The sequence below is a fragment of the Gadus macrocephalus genome, chromosome 7 (assembly GCF_031168955.1).
Source record: "Gadus macrocephalus chromosome 7, ASM3116895v1".
NCBI lineage: Eukaryota > Metazoa > Chordata > Actinopteri > Gadiformes > Gadidae > Gadus > Gadus macrocephalus.
The window spans coordinates 10,316,308-10,334,335 of record NC_082388.1 but is presented as its reverse complement, the minus strand read 5'-3'; the positions used below and the strand labels follow the sequence as shown (position 1 = coordinate 10,334,335).

Sequence of the window (18,028 nt, the reverse complement as noted above, 5' to 3'; positions counted from 1 at the left end):
CTGGTGTTTCGCCTTCTGAATCCCTGTCTCCATCTTTAAGAACATTCCAGTCCATGTAACTGACGTCACAACAGTTTCTCAAAGACTCGGTTTCCCCTGAGGGGGCGTGTCTACAGACCTGTAGACTTCAGACAGCTCTGTATCCCAGTATGCACCTCTGCTTACTCAGACCACACCCTCATCAGTAAAGCAACACTCATGTGATGAAGATGCAGAGCTCAGGAGAGTAGAATGAAAGAAACTGAAGATATCAGAACCCAACCCATTACTCCAGCTTACAACAATAACTTGGAGCCTGTAACCATTTTAACAAATCATTAAATCCAACATAAACCAAACACCTAAGTAACCCATGAACCAATAAAACATTATCACTACTCAGATCAACCTTCAGGTAACAGGTTAACTCACCAGGAAGCCAAAATACATCAATGTGCCCAAGAGTAATGAGAAATTAATGACTTACAGTTTGCAGTTATGCTTCATGGTTAAGTTGGGATACTCACAGAACTGCAGTTGAATATCCATGATAGACCTTTGAAGGAAGGAACAGTTTACTCATGGTCCAAATTTCAAATGAGAGTTAAACCACCACAATCCCAGATTTCCTTCACACATTATCAGTGATTTATATTCAACATACAAGTCACGTCAGTTGTGCTTTGCCACACAATTCTACTCACATCAGGTTCAGATGAGATGCTCCTCTTTACTTCAAAAAGTCTTTAACCTGTGAAACTGGAAGAGATGTTAAATAAGTCACAACAGACCTCAACAGTACACAAACCAATGTACTGTCCGATTCCCTTTTAAGTGAAACGCACCAGATGCAACCAATTAACTAATTAAGAAAACCACCTGGCAGGCGAGCTGCGGCAGGATAGCTAATTAGTAAAACTCAATGCAGGTTCGGCACCCTGTGGTCTTCTTGGTAACAGTGAGAGGCTAATTCAGCTCTGTGTTTGATCTTAAATGACCTCCCTCTATTTAATTAAAGGGATGAGACTGATTTGACTGATTTAGATTCAAACTTCAAAACGAAAAAGTCTTCATTCAATTCACCTTACTGTGTGCGCGAGTGAGTGTGTGTGTGTGTGTGTGTGTGTGTGTGTGTGTGTGTGTGTGTGTGTGTGTGTGTGTGTGTGTGTGTGTGTGTGTGTGTGTGTGTGAGAGTGACACACACACACACACACACACACCATACAGACACACACCATACAGACACAATGCACCATATAGATTCACACCATATGCACGCACACACCACAGATACACACATATAGATTCACACACAATATTGATACACACAACATATAGATACAAACCATATGCACACACAAACGACAGATACAAACCATATATATATATACACGCACACACCATAGTATACACCATATATAGATACGCACACACCATAGTTACACACCATATAGAGACACACCATAAAGACAAACACACCAAATAGACACACACCAAAGATTAACTTAATATAGATAATAATAATAATAATACATTTAATTTAGAGGCGCCTTTCAAGACACCCATGGTCACCTCACAGAGCATATAGTCATCATAAATCGTTTAAAGAACAACACATTGTGGAAAATAAATAAATAAAAATAAATAAATAAATAAATAAATAAATAAGTAAATATAATAAATAAAAATAAATAAAACAAAAACAAGACAAAACAAAACAAACAAACAATCAAAACAGTGATCAGTTAGACGTTGTGTGCGAGTTTGAACAGGTGAGATACAGATACAAACTAGATACCCCCCCCCCCCCACACACACACACACACACACACACACACACACACACACACACACACACACACACACACACACACACACACACACACACACACACACACACACACACACACAAATGTATGTGTATGCTTTATTGTGCATGCAAACTTTTTCGTAATGCTTTATCGAAATAAACGAAATACGCGGTTTATTATAGCTTTAAATAGCTACCTGACTCCTATGCTATCCCCAAATGTCTAGAGTTCCATTCAAGTTATTGCAAATGATACAAGTGAGGCCGACCTTACACATATACACTATACACACACACACACACACACACACACACACACACACACACACACACACACACACACACACACACACACACACACACACACACACACACACACACACACACACACACACACGCACACGCACAAATCTGACTGGGGATAGGATAGAATAATACACTTGAGGTGGTAAACAGGTTGTTGTTTATTCTCTTGCCAGATGTACGAGGCATCACAAACACACCAACCCTTGGCGCGCTTTCTATTTCACATCGATATATCTATTCCCACGGCCCAGAAATAACAAGATAGGCGTTGATCATGAACTGCAGCCTCCCTGCTGTGGGTGGCGGTGTGCAGTTAAGGCTGCTCTACTATCTGACCCAAGAAAGACAAGTGAACTAGGAAGTTAAGGGTGCAACTGATTAGCCGAAACCGAGTTTCGATTTGTTTCTGCGTCTAAAATATCACACATTTAGAGTACTTTTCATTGGTTACGCGTGCGTAATGGGTAAACATTGGATCATTGGCTTAAGATAATAACCAGGGCTGTGTTGTTTGTATTTCACTGCAGACAACCTTCCCTTGTCATTCTGCCGTTGAACAGGAACATTACTGCGTGTCACTGAAAAATAAAATTATGGAACTGGGTGATACGGACTCGGACAGTCTTCCCTTTGGGGAAGGCGTGTCGGGGCGTGGAGGGGATTCCAATGAGGGGGGAAATGATGATGACCTATACTACATCCCTGAGAGGAGAGCTTCTCTGGATCTGGGGCAGGAGTCTTCACCCGGAGATGGTGCCCAATGGTGGTGAGACGAGATGTTACTACTTTATTACTCTGATTAGAAGTTTGGGTTGGATACCTTTTTTATTTAAAAATGGTTGGAACACTTCTGACTAAGTTATATTTTGTTTTGGGTCCTTCAAGGACCAGCTCACATGCTGATCATGGGACTCCCATGATCAGGATGTGTACTGGTCGTTTGGTAGGCCTACTAGTAAGATTCTTATCTCAAATATTTTATGCTGCGTTTAATTATCCAACACAATTTGTTTATTTCTAATAAGAAATAGCATTTAGTGAATACTTAAGCACAAAGATGTGGTTGCGCATCGAAGCTATTCCTTCAAATAATGAACACGCATATTTTTTTAATGATTTCTAAAGGTGCCAGGCGGCAGTTCTGAGCTATACTTCTATGGGGAGCGACGAGGAAAGGAACCGAGAACAGTCAATGGAGGACCAAGATGAATCAAGGTGAAACAAAAGAACGAGACATTGAAGTTTTGTTATGGATGAAGCACAAATATATGAATTGCATAAACATACATCTAAACACAACTGGATGTGTTTTTAAGTTGAAGGGGTACTGTTCATTTACATGATAATGATTGCATTGAATGTGTGTGTCTTCAGAGTTCTCCTGGAGAGCAACGGTTCTTTCTCTAGCGACTACTCCTTCAACAGTGATTGTGAGAAGACCACACGCAAGTAAAGATGACCTTGGGACATACCACAACATGTAATATGTTTTTGCTATGCGCCACCTTGAAATCATGCATTTAACCCTTTCCCCGCCGTTGTGTAATCGTGCACTAGGATCGGAAGCAAAGCACATCCCGTGTGTGGGCATCCTAAAAAACCTCCTCTTCTCAGCGACTTCACTGAACCGCCACACCCCTCGATGACTTTTGCGTTTACCTTCCAGGTGACTCTTCATTTCTGCATCTGTCGAATAATCATTCATTTTTATTATTTTTAAATAATAATTTGGTTTGTGTATGCTATTTTTGTCAACAGGCTATCCGTGAAACACTTGAGAAGATGCCAGAGGGGCATCTGAGGCACTTCAAAGAAACTCTGTGGAGGAGTTACCCACAATCGCTCATTGCTTCTCCCCAAAGCATGGACTTGCTGGACCTAGTGGACCGCATGCTTGGGTCTTTCAACATCCAGGGCTCTCTGCAGATAGTCAAAAACCTTCTGGAGGAGATGGGGCAGGAGCAGCTTGTTCATAACCTCCAGGAGTTATGCGTTCAAAGTATGTACATCCCATTTTATTCCTCTGATGTCTTGAAATCAAAATCATTCTTAAATCCCTTATCAATAATTCTAAATGTGCCTTCATATTGGACGTTCAAATTAAAATCTAATTTTCTGATTTCTTTGTAGATGAAGTACGTTTTGAGCTGAGACAGAATCTGAAGTGTAAATACAGGGACGTTCAGGACGACTCAGCGATACAGGGAGAGAAGAAGCTCTTCCACGACATATTCACCGACCTCCACATGACCAAAGGGTTGGACAATGGACCCAATATTCAGCACGAATACAGGAACATAGAAAAATTAAACTCTTATCACAAACCAGAACCCACCATCTCATCTCAAGATATCTTCGGCAGCAATTGGATCGAGGAGAAATGTTTGAAGGCTCTCCTGATGACCGGCATGGCAGGAACAGGAAAGTCCATGGCCGTACAGAAGTTCATCCTGGACTGGGCTGAGGAGCGGTCCCACCAGCACATCTCTTTTCTCTTCCCGCTGCCCTTCAGAGAGCTCAATGCCTTCCAGGGATCGGAGATCAGCATGCGGCACCTACTAAACCAGCTCTACCCAGAAACCAAAAAGTTGAAGGACATATGCGCGGTCGGTGGACATGTGCTGTTTGTCTTGGACGGTCTCGATGAGTACACCCAGGAGCTCGACTTCCAATACACAGAGATCTGGTGCGACTTCAAGGAAGCCACATCCTTCAATGTGTTGTTGGTCAACTTCCTCCGAGGGAACCTGTTCTTCAGCGGCCTGCTCTGGGTCACGTCCCGGCCTCTAAGATCAAAGTGCATGCCGTCGGAGGGCGTGCATCAAGTAGCGGAGGTATGGGGCTTTACGGATGACCAGAAGGTGGAATACTTCAAGAGGAGGTTTACGGACCCTGTACACGCAGGTCGGGTGATTGACTATGTCAACTCGTGCAAGACCCTCCACATCATGTGCCACCTGCCCCTGTTCTGCTCGGTGTTGAGCCAATTGTGGGAGCGTAGGTTTACCGGGCAGAGGGGGGATCTACCCAAAAGCATCACACCCATCTACACCCAGCTTCTTCTCGCGCTCCTGTCCAAGCGACGTTTCAGAGCGCCAGCTCGCAGCCCCAGCGAGGAGAGAAATTTCCTGGTAGGCCTGGGCAAGACGGCATGGCTCGCGCTGGAACAGGGACAGGTGAAGATCTCCGAGGCCCACCAGAAAGCGGGCATTGGGGGGGCCATGGACGAGGCGGTGGTCAATAGCGGCTTGTGCACAGAGTTTACGGTCAAACAGTTTGTCATGTATAGTGAGACGGTCCACTGCTTTATTCACTCCACCGTTCAGGAGTACATGGCCGCCCTGTATGTTTTTCTAGAGTTCAGGAACCAGGGAATGAGTGTCTTCAAGGAATCATCAAAAAGAAAGCAAACCCAGGACTTAAAGAACAGTAAACCGGTTTACTCAAGTGCTTTAGAAAGGACCATACTCTGTGAGGATGGGAGATTTAACCTTTTCCTGCGTTTTCTCTTTGGCATGGCGTCAAAGAGCAATGTTGAGCTTCTCAAACATTTCATCGGTTCTACAGAGAATTGGCCATCTGTCGTTAAGGACACTGTTGCTCTTATTAAGAAGAAGATGAGTGAAAAGCTTCAGAATCATCCTGAAACTAGAGCGCTCTTGCAGTCCTGTCTGGATGAACTGACCGCGGAAAACTAAGGCTGAATCCGAATACTTAGTCCATACTATTTCTGTTCAGTGTCTACTACTTGACCGTACCACACTTGACTGTGTAGTACGGTCTACAGCTATGCGTAGAACGCCTCCGAACACCGCCGAAACTCCACCGGATGTTTGGAGATTACGTATCTCCCCTCAGACGCAGGCAAAATTACCTTGATAAGTTACCTGTTTTCCGTCTTGTCATCGTTGCTATTAAATTAAAAGTCTCTTTTTACTTAATTATTTATTTTACTTTTTTTAATGTCTCTTTTTTCGCCGCTTTCTACGACGTCTTTCTGGTGGTGTCGGGTCAGCCATCTCTTCTTCGTTCGTTACCAGACTCCGGTTTGCTGCATCTGCATTGTGGGATAGCGTAGTGAACTCCGTTGTTTACTGTGGCGGTAGTACGGATTCGGAAACGTTTTCCGTACTACACAATGCGTACTGAGCATTCGGACGCGCTATATTTGTGGCGTACTACAAAATGCATACTATATAGCAGTCAAGTATGAGTATTCGGATTCAGCCAAAAATTTAGAGCTACAGCATTGTTTTTATTTGGTTGATCATTTATAAGTCATAATACTCCCTAATTCCCCATGGAAATGCATAGGCCTACATAAAAACCCACCCAAATATAATATAACTTGATTGCAGATGTTATATCACTATGCAATAAATCATTTTCACTACTGTTTTGTTATTAACTTCTTTATTATAATATGGCTTTATGCACCACATTTCATATGATGTCACATTTTATACATATTTTGGTTTGATGAACAGAAAGAAGAGCCCAACTTAATATTTCGTTTTGGGATACCCTTTTAGGAAAATAAAACAGATCAAGTTGTTTAATCAAACGCATTCCTAAAGATATTATACGAAACAAGTCTAACCTGTTTTCAACTGAACCACTACAAATTAGCTTAACACAGTAACAAATAAACATAATGTTCACAAGGTTATACAGTAAAGTTATACATGTAAAGTTTTTATCCAGATTGCTTACTGAAGTGTTTCTTAATCCTCATTTTTTTTCTGTGTGTTCGTAAAGTGACATGCTTTTTGGCGATCCCTTCAGGATTCATCACCACACAAACATAAGTAGAGCACAAGTCCTCAGTCGTCACATTTTTCAGCTTCAGATTCCGCTGGACTGTACCATTTGAAGAGGTGGATCTGCAACAAGTCCATCTTCATTATTAGAGCTACTACCCATAATATGATGTATTGCTCTACAGTCAATAAACAATGACAAAGTATGTATTGCAGTGCAGTCAATAAAGCCAAAACCTACGTGTTCTTTGAAACGCTAACTGAAACACAATTTAACTGCACATATGACAGGCTACAGTTAATATTTGAAGTGTTTCAACTAATCAGAATCAGAAAAGGTTTATTGCCAAATACATTTACACATTAGGAATTTGTCTTGGTATTCATTACGCACGATCTTAACAGTAAACAAACAATAAACAATATTGTATCTGTTTAAAGTCTCTCCTAAAAATAAATAAATAAGTAGGCCTAGGCTATGCATAAAAGTTATAAAACCCTCCACCCCACTCACTCGTCCATCTCTGATATCCTGGAGGTGCTCAGAGCCTCGGGGAAGGAGCCGTTGACCAGCCAGTAGATCACGGTCAGGTCGCTATCACCATGGGGGTTCGCCATGCAGGTGAGAACCAACGTCCTCCCTGTCGAGTAAACGCAAAAAACAAAACACAAAAAAATACATTAAACTTTCTTCAGAGACTATATTTAAAATGCTCTATGTCATCGAATATTATGACACATAAACGTAGCACTGTTTCATTGAAGGGAGCATAGCATAGCCTGTCTAGATTACCTAGACGAGCTCTTGTTCGGGTGCGGACTGGACCAATTATCTCAGGAGATTTTGCTGTTGAAATGTTATTAACGTTAATATGACATATTACATAGAATCTGAGATTAGTCATCTGTACAACTCACCAAGGGAGTCATCCGAAGACAGGAGGCAAAGCAGCAGAGCTGAGGATAAGAGACAAAATGTTAATTAAAGACTAATGGGCCACCAAAAACGAAAAGGTTAAAAACAAGAGATTACCTATAACATGTGGCTGCTTCATGTTGGCTTGGTGTTCCTCTTACAATCAGTTGTGCTTTATATACACAAGTCACTTCCCCTACACCCACGGATCTACACGTAGGGGAATTCTAACTGCGTTATGTTTGGGATGACCGTAATGGCATGGTTGTTAACGTTTTGTGTTTATTTACTGGAAAACAAATTTTCCAATAAATAAAAAAACAGTCAATAGCCAATGGCTGTATTATATAGTTCAATGTGTCAACTACTAAAACATTGGTGATTTTATGAAATATGTACAGGTTGCAAAATGTATGTAATAGTACCATACATACATGACAAAGGGGGTAGCCATCAAATTGTAATGCAAGAAAAATATTTAATGGATAGATCACATTTACTCAAAAAAAGTTTAAACATTAAATCTAACTGGATGAGATTCAATCCACACTGATTGAACCCTTCCAAATCCCAGTTGTGGCAAGTGTCGAGTTAATTTACATCCGTGCAAATGAACAGTGATCATTTAATAAACTAAGGTATTTTTATACAATTTAAATTTGTTTATGTTGGGGATCTAGTTTTTTCTTTGTTCGGGGACAGCTGTAACAGGGCATAGCAAATCCCCCATAACCCGTCTCATATGCTTTGTAGCGTTGTCCTTACACAAAAGACTCGGTTCAATATATTTGTACACCGGGTGACATTTATTAACAAATATTCATGAAAACAAAGGGTGACGACTGAATAGATAAATAAATGTATATGCCAATCCACCATCCGTCCAGTTCTTCTTGAATACGGTATTCTGTGCTGCAGTTACAAAGGGAACCGTGTCCCCTTCAGAGGAATAACAGTGATCATCTCAGACCACATGAAGAAGCGTTAGGACCACTTCCAAGTCAACCCCTCAAATATTGGAAAAGTGTGCAGCACACAGTGCAAAATATTAAAACAAATAAGACTGGCACTCTGCATAATATCCGACAGCTATGTCGAAGTACAATTTTTAAAAAGGTCTTCCACGAATCCAATTATTAACCAGTAAGAACTACATAGGGGATATGGCAATTGTGACACTAAAAGTAAAAGGCTGAACGACAAGATTAAAGGAGAGGAGAACCACCGTACCATTTTCATTAGTGTTATGTCTTCCTCATCCTTATAAAATCATATGGAAATTCTAATTCGATTGTGAAGAAAACAAGAAAAGTCAAAAAGGAGACAGCAGAGAGAACAAAGCCTAACTGCTACTACACAAATGATATTTGAGCACAAAAGGGGAGAGGACGCAACCTCACTATAAATTAAATTAAATATTGTATCCAAGTACGAGATACACGATATTCACAATATCATCAGAAAATGTTTGGAAGTTGAATTTCACTTAGTGATTAATATAGTTAGGCATAGTTCAGAAAAAAAGTGTAAGGGGGCAGGGGGGGGTTATCAGTAAGATCATTTAGTATTTATTGTTGAAACCCAATGCATTAACAGTACTTAAGACATACTTTCGGTGTGGGAAAAGCACCTCTCCATTTAAAACAAGCGATCCTGCATATCAACCAACCAATAACCATTCAAGTTTATTTGATGTGCGATGTGTTCAGAAAATATTTCTAATAATCTGAGACAGACATCCAAATTCATGTTACTAGTAAAATTCAAATAAACTGTAAATACGGATATGTTGTGCCTATAGATACATACAAAAAGGTACATATCTAGACACATTGAAAATCTTGTTTTTGAGTTCTAGTTCGGCTGCTAGGTCCAGCAAGCCAGCGCATTTTCCTCTTTTTCCATCTTGTGTGTCCATCTTGCCACCCAAAAATCATAAAAATAAAAATCATTCAAGGCCAAGGATATAGTTGATTCCTTGGACAAGTCCTATAATAACCGGTTGCCAGGCGACAAGGTACCGAAGCCAGTCCAGAAGCTGTCCATACATTACGTGCGGTCTCTCCCAGCTTAGAAATGGGTTAAGGAATAAAAAAACATTCGGATACATACAGGTCACAAAAAAGCAGGTAGGGGGTAAAGGATTTGATCGGTTTGTTAAGAACCCACGTCAATTCTTGACGCGTCTATGTTGAGACGTCTATGTTGTTTTCTCACCTGCTGCATCAGTGGAGGTGCGTTTAAGAATTGGGCAATTGGCGAGGTTATCGTCTATTGAAGGATAGTGCCCACAAACATTTACATTTTAGATTTTTTGATTATGTTACTTGCCCCTATGCATGCTTACAGACATGAATTCTGAGCGGAGATGATGATTGCGTTTTAGGCAGTCTGATAATTCTCAATTCAAAAGGAAATAGAAACATTTCAATAAGTGGCGATACGTGTAAGAGGAGGTACTCTACTGATTGGAACGCAGCCTTAGCATTCACCTCTGAATAGAAATTCAGAGCTCAATTCCCAGTTTGATTAATCTGCATAGAACGAGATGAACAACTGAACACAAATATCACTCTTTCCCAAATGAGGCAGTCCATTGCAACCAGTGGTACTCAGCGATAGAAAGAAAATAAAAAAAAACGGCAATTTAACAACCAAGAATTCTAACTGCAGGCCTATTCGTCTCCGTGAGCAGCGGCAAGACAACACAAAAATGTGTGAATTTGATTGAGAGCACTATTGGAAAAGATTATGCAGCCAGGGCAGTTTGTATGCGCTTACGTGCGTTTGACAAAACGTAGATCCAGCTGTGGGGGCAGCTTACGCAAGGCTTACAGTGGACAATAAGGATTGAACCCTGTGCCTCTCAGGTTCAAGGCCAAACAGCCTAGCCACTGCTCTGCCCTGCCATGCCATGCCCCCTGAACTATAATTAGAAACGGGAAACACGACGGACAATAGGTCGAGACGTCATCGATGTCTTGTTTATTTGCGTACAACGCGCATTTGGACACGTTGGCTGCCATGGGAACCTGAGGCGTCAAAATTAGTTGGAGCCACAAAAAGAAAGAGGAACTCACCTCTGCCTGATCACGAGCTGCCTTGACATTTACAGACCAAAACCAGACCCACTAGTCACGTGCAGCCAACAGAGACACCAGAGACGAGCCGTATCTAGGCACGCCTCAGCAACACTTGGGAAAAAGTGGTGTCCAGTCTGAACTGGCTTCACATTACATTTTGCCTGACATCTATGCTATTGGGGAAAAAAACTTGCAGGCTGATATATTGCTTTGAAAGAATATATATATATTTTTTAAAGGTATACCTTTTTTTTGTGGATCATTGCTTCCAAGTCTACATCACGACCTGCAAATGACTCAAAAGCTGAGCACATTATACGGATCATTAATTTTAAATTATTCAAGCACATTCACCACAGTGATCATCAACAGACACACAAGGTGTTGAAACCAGCAGGTGTGTTAATAGCGCAGGTGAAGGACAGCCTCAAGTCACTCATTCGTCATGAGGCAGTATTGACAATATATAACCATGATATCTGTAGATGGATGTTGTAGATGAAGGGCTGTGATTGAAAATACGAGCAAACATTGAAAGGATACGGGTTGCTGAACATCCTCTTCAGGTCCACCTTCTCTTTACAGTACGGGCAAGTCTGCTTCTTTCCCACAATGCACCAGCCTCTTATGCAGAACTCATGGAATCTAAAGAGTGATTTAAGGTCGACTTCCTGCCAAATAAAGGTCAACTTCGGAAAACGGAACTGATGCATACGTAAACAAACTATGATAAGATAAAGAATGAATTATTTTGTTAAGTGTATCCATTACATAACTATTAATACGTTAGGATGTTCACATTTACAAATTAATCATACAAAAACACACTGATTAGTGTCTCCCGTATAACACAAGACTGATATTCGGAGGAATTAAATAATAATTTGCAGGAAATTCCCTCATTTACAATGAAGCTTTACCTTTCCACAGAGCGCATTGGTCCGTTTAGATTGAAGGATACACATGGTTGCAGGACAATCTGTACGTGTTCTCGATGATGCCCTCCTCGCTGACGTCTACCAGGATCTGCTGACCACACACCGCGCAGATGTTGTCTGAGAGGTGCTTGGTTGGCATCCCCGATGCGCTGTAATACTAGAAGGTGGAAACAACATGGGGCCGGTTAATTGTTAACTGTGGGTTATTATGAACCATTTCTTGACAATTACACCGAACTGGTGAGACAATTGAGGTACTGTGTAGATGCCGAAAAGCATTGCCAACTCAATTTGGTGATGGCGTAGCGGGACGGGAAGGGTTATTCAATAATGACTACGATGGATTGGGTTCCTAATGACAGGCGCCAAGGTCGGTAACCTTAGTGTTTACGACGACTATAGAACACAACACACGTTGTTAGGCAGTATGAAAATATCAAAGAAATCCAAATGTTACAATGTATGAAATTTAGGAAAAACGATCTGAAACTTGTGATTAAGGATATGAAACGAAACATAGCAACAGTTTGATCAAGTATTCAATGGAAACTCCCTGATCCCTCTACTCATGTGTGTCTATTTATAAAAAGGCACACCAGATTCTTCAGCGGATCAGCCTCACTTCCTGTAATGTGTACATACGTCCACCGGGTGGCACAATCTAATTATCTATATCTAAAAAAAATAATGAAAATTGTCTCCAACAAGTAGTTGTAACACAGTGTTATAGTCCTCTCACCCCAACTGTTGAAGCCATGAAGTCTGCACACATTTCGGCAAAGTCTCGCCCCAAAACGCCGTAGTACAGCCCGTAGAACAGCAGTGACACGCCAAAGTCCATTGCATCTTCTGGCTTTATTCTGAACAAAACACATGTTCAATAAGAGATAAATACAACCACTGCTTTGCTGTTGGAAGCAATTCCTCAGAGTAGACTACAGAAATGCTGGGTGTGTGAACACAATTATGGGAATGCAGTGACGTCGACTATATTCATAAACTTGGCAGAAATCCACCTTTGGAATTGCTCAATTGTTCTGTAAGTGATACTTTGGACATTGTGTAGTCAAGTTCTCCTCATGTTTTCAGTTCAATCGCCTGGATAAAAAAATGGTTTAATTATTGTGCCTTATCTGAATCCGATACCTTATGCCAATACTGTGTCACCGTCACATATCGTATACCTGCGGGGCAGAGTACACACCGGTAGAGATAATGGCTGACGAAGGGAATACCTGATCTTAATAGTAGGTTAGCTAAGGACAGGTCAAATGGCATCTTGTTTTAAGAGCTATGATTGGTCTTGAATGGGCATGAATTGCTGCATGTTTATTGTAATTGCCATGCTCCACTAGGGGGTGTCATAAGCACTATCTACAGAAACATACCGATTGCTAAGCTTATCGGCCTTCAATGCGGGGGTTACACCACAGGCTTATAAATACAGAATGACTGTTATAGATCATTCCTGGGGTCACATAGAAGAAAATAAATCCCTGGGTAACTCTTCATGGATTCAACAGAAGGATTACCAAACCGTACAGATGGATTACTAACCGATACCGACCGATCTCTATACCCACGGATAACTATACATTATTAAATCATACCTAGGGATTACCAAACCAAAGCCAGGGATTACCAAACCATACCTAAAGATTACCAAACTGCTGTATCGTGCACCCATGTTTTATCCAATGAAAACAGGTTGTTGTTTTTCGAGATTAACACACGATAAATGAAACATTGCATAATTGACAATTATGCACACAGCAATAATTGTGCACACAGCAATATGGATATCAATTTGGATTCAGAGCGAATTGGGTTTTCTACCTCTGATGGAATCATCATAATGGAAACCAGTGTGACCAGTAAGCAAATTTGAAATGTGATCAAGTTATCTGGGAACGATTTACTAATCTTGGAACGAGATCAATCTAGTAAACCGAGTACGGTTAGGTAATAATATGTGCACAGTTTAGTAATCCATGGGCATGGTTTTGTGATGCATGAGCATACTGTAGTTTATTAACAGTGGGTATGTTTGTCGCTATATTTAGTTAGCAATGCACCTTAAATCAAGCAGAGGTTGGGTGACGTTACATACCTGAAAATCAAGTTGATACCAAACAGGGTAAACATGACGACCGTGTAGCCGACTATTCCCGTACCATAGCTGATCTTATAGAGCAGGAGGAACCACTTATAGACCAACCTGGTGAACAGAGAAACAGCCAATCGTTAAACCATCATCACAATAGGACATCACTTAGGAAAGGGCATGGGTAGGGCTGAACCCATGTCTACATGCAACATGGGCGTTGCTGGAGTGTGAGTGGGGTGTCGGCGGGCATGTACCTGGGCGTGGTACAGTTGAGAGGCTTGCGAGTGGCACGGAACGAGACGAACGCCGTGACCACTGAGAATATGAACCACGTGGTGAGAAATCTCCACCAGTGGAGCTTGGTGGTGAAGTAGAGCGGCACCACCCACATCTGGAACAGCGTCACCAGCTGTGATGGCGCAGAGAAGGTCAGCGTTAGACGAGACAGTGGGTATTCTCTTAATCAAATGGTAAACCTGAGTTTATAGCAAAATAGTGTAGCTACCCTTTATACCTCAATCTAAGGAGTAATTGCACGCGTGTGTGTGTGTTTCCTTACGTTGTATGACTTTGAGTGCCTCTGTTTCCATTGGACAAGCACTAGCTGCGCGACGACGAGGGTGACGATCAGAATGAGCACCATCTCTGCATGCATGGCCTCGTGGCCCTTGTGTTTGGCATGCATTCTTGCATGCTCCACCCTGCAAAAAGACCCGCACACAGTGAGTTAACAGTCACCAGGAACACCAGCACCACAGCCATCTTGACCACCAAGCCAAGTAGAGTCGCCCTCACTATTAATCATCTGGAATGACTCAAAGTCAATACAGTCCTCTTGGACGGCAGCTTGTCTTCCCTCTTAAGCTACCGGCTGGCCTTTTTCTTTTTGTTTCTCTTTTAAGGGGCATTGTGAATGGTGAGACATGAACTGTAAAAAAGTAAGCAAACAACTTATTTTGTTCCATGCTGTGAACTAAACTAACCATCCAACTGATTTGCCTAGCCATTGAGCGACAGGAGACGGGCACAATTACTACCAATAAAACCATGGCCTATGCTCTCGAGACAATATAGCAGTAGTTCTAGTTTATTTTGTTAAGCACCTTCCACACATTGTCTTTCTGTGCAATGTTCCGGAACATTTCCTGCATGTGGTCATGAGTGAATGGCACCAGGGGCAGGTATTCTGGGAAATCTTCACTGGCATTTGCCTGCTGAAGCCCTAGTAATATTACCCTGTTGCTGTCAGCACGGCCGTGTTGTGAATGAAAGCAGTAACATTTCCGGTAAGACGGAAAGCCATAGGGCGGGCGACCAATCAATCACAAGACTCCACGGGTGCTGATTTTGATCAGCGACTGTTTATCCTAACACCCCAATGCTATCAATAATGAAAATCGTGTTCACAATCAAGACCCTTCTTCTAAGAAGGACTGGACTGGACAGATTCCAACATTGGCAAATCTTCCCAGTCCGCTAGTTTTATGGCGACTTGCATTCCTAAGTGCTTGCATTGTTGCATTACCGCCGTCTGCTAGACATTCCCCGGGCCCATCTATGTCAGCATTTATGTGCCATGTGTGAAAGGGTGCAAGATGTCAATGCTCGGGTATATAGCTGTGTGCATGAATGGTGAAATCTCTTGTGATGCCTGAAAGGTTATCCAGTAATTAACCGGGAACTATGTGTGAAAGAGGCTTTAGAAAGCAGACCTAGCTATAGGATATTTTATTAAGAGATTTTATTATTTCTTTAAATTTGTTTATTTGAATATTAGCCATGGCACCACCTGTCCATAGGCTGGGCGGGTGGTGCCATGTTGGCTACACAGTCAGATCCAAATTATCCTCAGAGGGGTTTGGGTAAGCTTCGAAATAAAAAAAATATGTAAAAAGGGAACGTTGACAGTGACATGAAAAAAAAAAAACACCCAAATATTCTCCTTCCAAAGAAAAAGCTCAATGGCTGCGTTTTCTGAGCCATTGCAGTTTACGCTTTCATTGCAGTGTAAGGACTTCAGAATAATGTGACCCATTGCCAAACTTGTACTATTCATTTGCCCTATGTTTTCATTGGTTCTGTACTGCATTATTGTGCCAACCTAGGCCAAATCCCTTAATCCTGATTAAAACTGAAGATATTAAAATAATTTCTGCAACACTAGTCCTTCACAACAATTTTGAATAAAGGCAAACATAAACAATTTTAAATAACTTTAATCAGGTATTTCCGATGGCATCACGAGAAACAACTTATTTTACTTGACTAACCTCCACTTCTCTTCTGGCGAAAGTTTGGAGAGGTCAACCTGATCAGCCGGGAAAAAAAAGAAAAGAGAAATGATTATAGGCAGGCAAACTCAGTGTCAGCAAAACTAGTTAAAATAGCATAGCCAACTAGATAGATTTCTACTTTGAAGAACAGCGGTGGAAATAACTACACACGATTTTATACAACATTGCTTTGAATATAAAGACTTGTTTCAAAGAGTGAAGACCCATGACCTTTGAACTGCCAATTGTCACGTCACAACAATAAATAAATAAATACAAATGCATATGTGCAATTTGTATATAGATTATTAATTTTAGTAGTATGCATGCAACAAAACAGTTTTCATTAAATGATTTTAACGCCAAGGAGACCGAACTCGTTGATAAATGACAGCGAAGTAAAGCCCCTTATTTCCTGTGGTACTACTCGACTGAAGAGCTAAGTCGACTAGCTCTACTAGACCACTCACTGGCCAATCCCCTTCTCATGAGTCGCCTCATTTTAGAAGTTGTCGGCATGTCTTGCAGTTACAAAGTATACAATTCGATCAAAGAGTTTAATGAATTGCCTTATGTACCACATGAAGACATTGTACGTCTGTCATTAGAAGACAGATGGTAAAACAGCCGCTAGCTGCTAATGATAGCTCAGGCTAACCAGGCTGTGCGGAGTGCCGGCAGGATGTACACAACTACTTTAGGAAGACGTTCCAATTACATCCATGGCGTTTAACTCGCCCTGGTTATGGGTGCACCTTGGGCCAACTCACCTGGTTCGGTTCATGGTGATGTCCCACTCCATGGTCGTGTTCTACACCATCAACCTCCACCTCAAACACTCCTGCCATTTTTGGGAGCGCAGCCTTTTGCTGTCCGTGTTTTGGCTTCTCTGTGAGTATCAGGTTCCGCCTTGAGAAATCAAGTCTCCTACGTGGATGTGTTTTTCTTCTTATAGATGAAGCAACCACGTTTACAAAGTATATTTTACATGATCTATAATTTAACTTGTGTAAAGTTGCATAAATACAAAATATATATATACATATACATTTAAGTTATTTTTTATATATAAAGCCCCAATGTTTATTATGTATAAATAAAATAAACATTGGGGATTTATATCTAAAAATAAAAAGTTTATTATTCATATTTGTAATAAACATTGGGGCTTTGTATATAAAAAATAACTTAAATATATTTGTAATACAATTTATCAAAAATGGCATATATATAACCGAAATTGAACTTCACTCAAATGTATGCAAATTAGCACGTAGCGCAGCGCGCTTTCAGCCATATGATTGGACAATCAACACTCGGTATGTATACTTACTACCTCAGTAAGGAACCTTACCTCAGGAAAAAGAGCCTGCGCAACTGCACCTAGGACCTCGGCCCTGAAGCAGCCTCCGCACGCATGCACACACACACGCACACGAACAAGCACTACTACAACAATCACAAACACACGCTCTCACACACACACACACACACACACACACACACACACACACACACACACACACACACACACACACACACACACACACACACACAAAGTCATTTGTATGTTCTTATAAAATCATATTATATATGAAAAGAAGCCTCCTCAGGGACATACTGTGGCAGCTTTGCAATGCGATGGGAAAAGAAGGACGTATCTTTTTAAGTCTGCGTCAGAGGTCTTAACCCATCAGCAAAGAGCCAGAACAGAGATCTAAACCAATCAGCAAAGGGCCGGAACAATTCCGGTCCTTGAACCTTTCTTTAATAGGTCCATGCCTTGAACCTGCATTGTTCCAGCTCTTTGCTGATTGGTTTTAACCTCTGACGCAAAACCTTTTAGATTTTTTTCG

At 41.3% G+C, this 18,028-nt stretch overlaps 2 protein-coding genes across 2 annotated transcripts; one reads left to right on the top strand and one right to left on the bottom strand.

Annotated features, from left to right (window-relative positions):
- The first annotated feature begins 2,427 nt into the window (after positions 1-2,427).
- On the top strand, positions 2,428-6,493 carry nlrc3l1 (NLR family, CARD domain containing 3-like 1). Its single transcript, XM_060056574.1, has 6 exons — positions 2,428-2,861; positions 3,221-3,310; positions 3,470-3,544; positions 3,653-3,761; positions 3,854-4,094; positions 4,226-6,493. Exons 1-6 carry the CDS (start codon positions 2,689-2,691, stop codon positions 5,791-5,793), a joined length of 2,256 nt encoding a protein of 751 aa, XP_059912557.1. The 5' UTR covers positions 2,428-2,688; the 3' UTR covers positions 5,794-6,493.
- Positions 6,494-9,316: 2,823 nt separating this feature from the next.
- Positions 9,317-17,079, bottom strand: rnf121 (ring finger protein 121). Its single transcript, XM_060056595.1, has 9 exons — positions 16,943-17,079; positions 16,170-16,207; positions 14,459-14,600; positions 14,154-14,308; positions 13,903-14,010; positions 12,532-12,652; positions 11,816-11,949; positions 11,398-11,499; positions 9,317-9,840 (listed from the first exon to the last, which is right to left on the bottom strand). The coding sequence occupies exons 1-9, from the start codon at positions 17,018-17,020 to the stop codon at positions 9,720-9,722; spliced, it is 999 nt and encodes a 332-aa protein (XP_059912578.1). The 5' UTR covers positions 17,021-17,079; the 3' UTR covers positions 9,317-9,719.
- Positions 17,080-18,028: the final 949 nt, after the last annotated feature.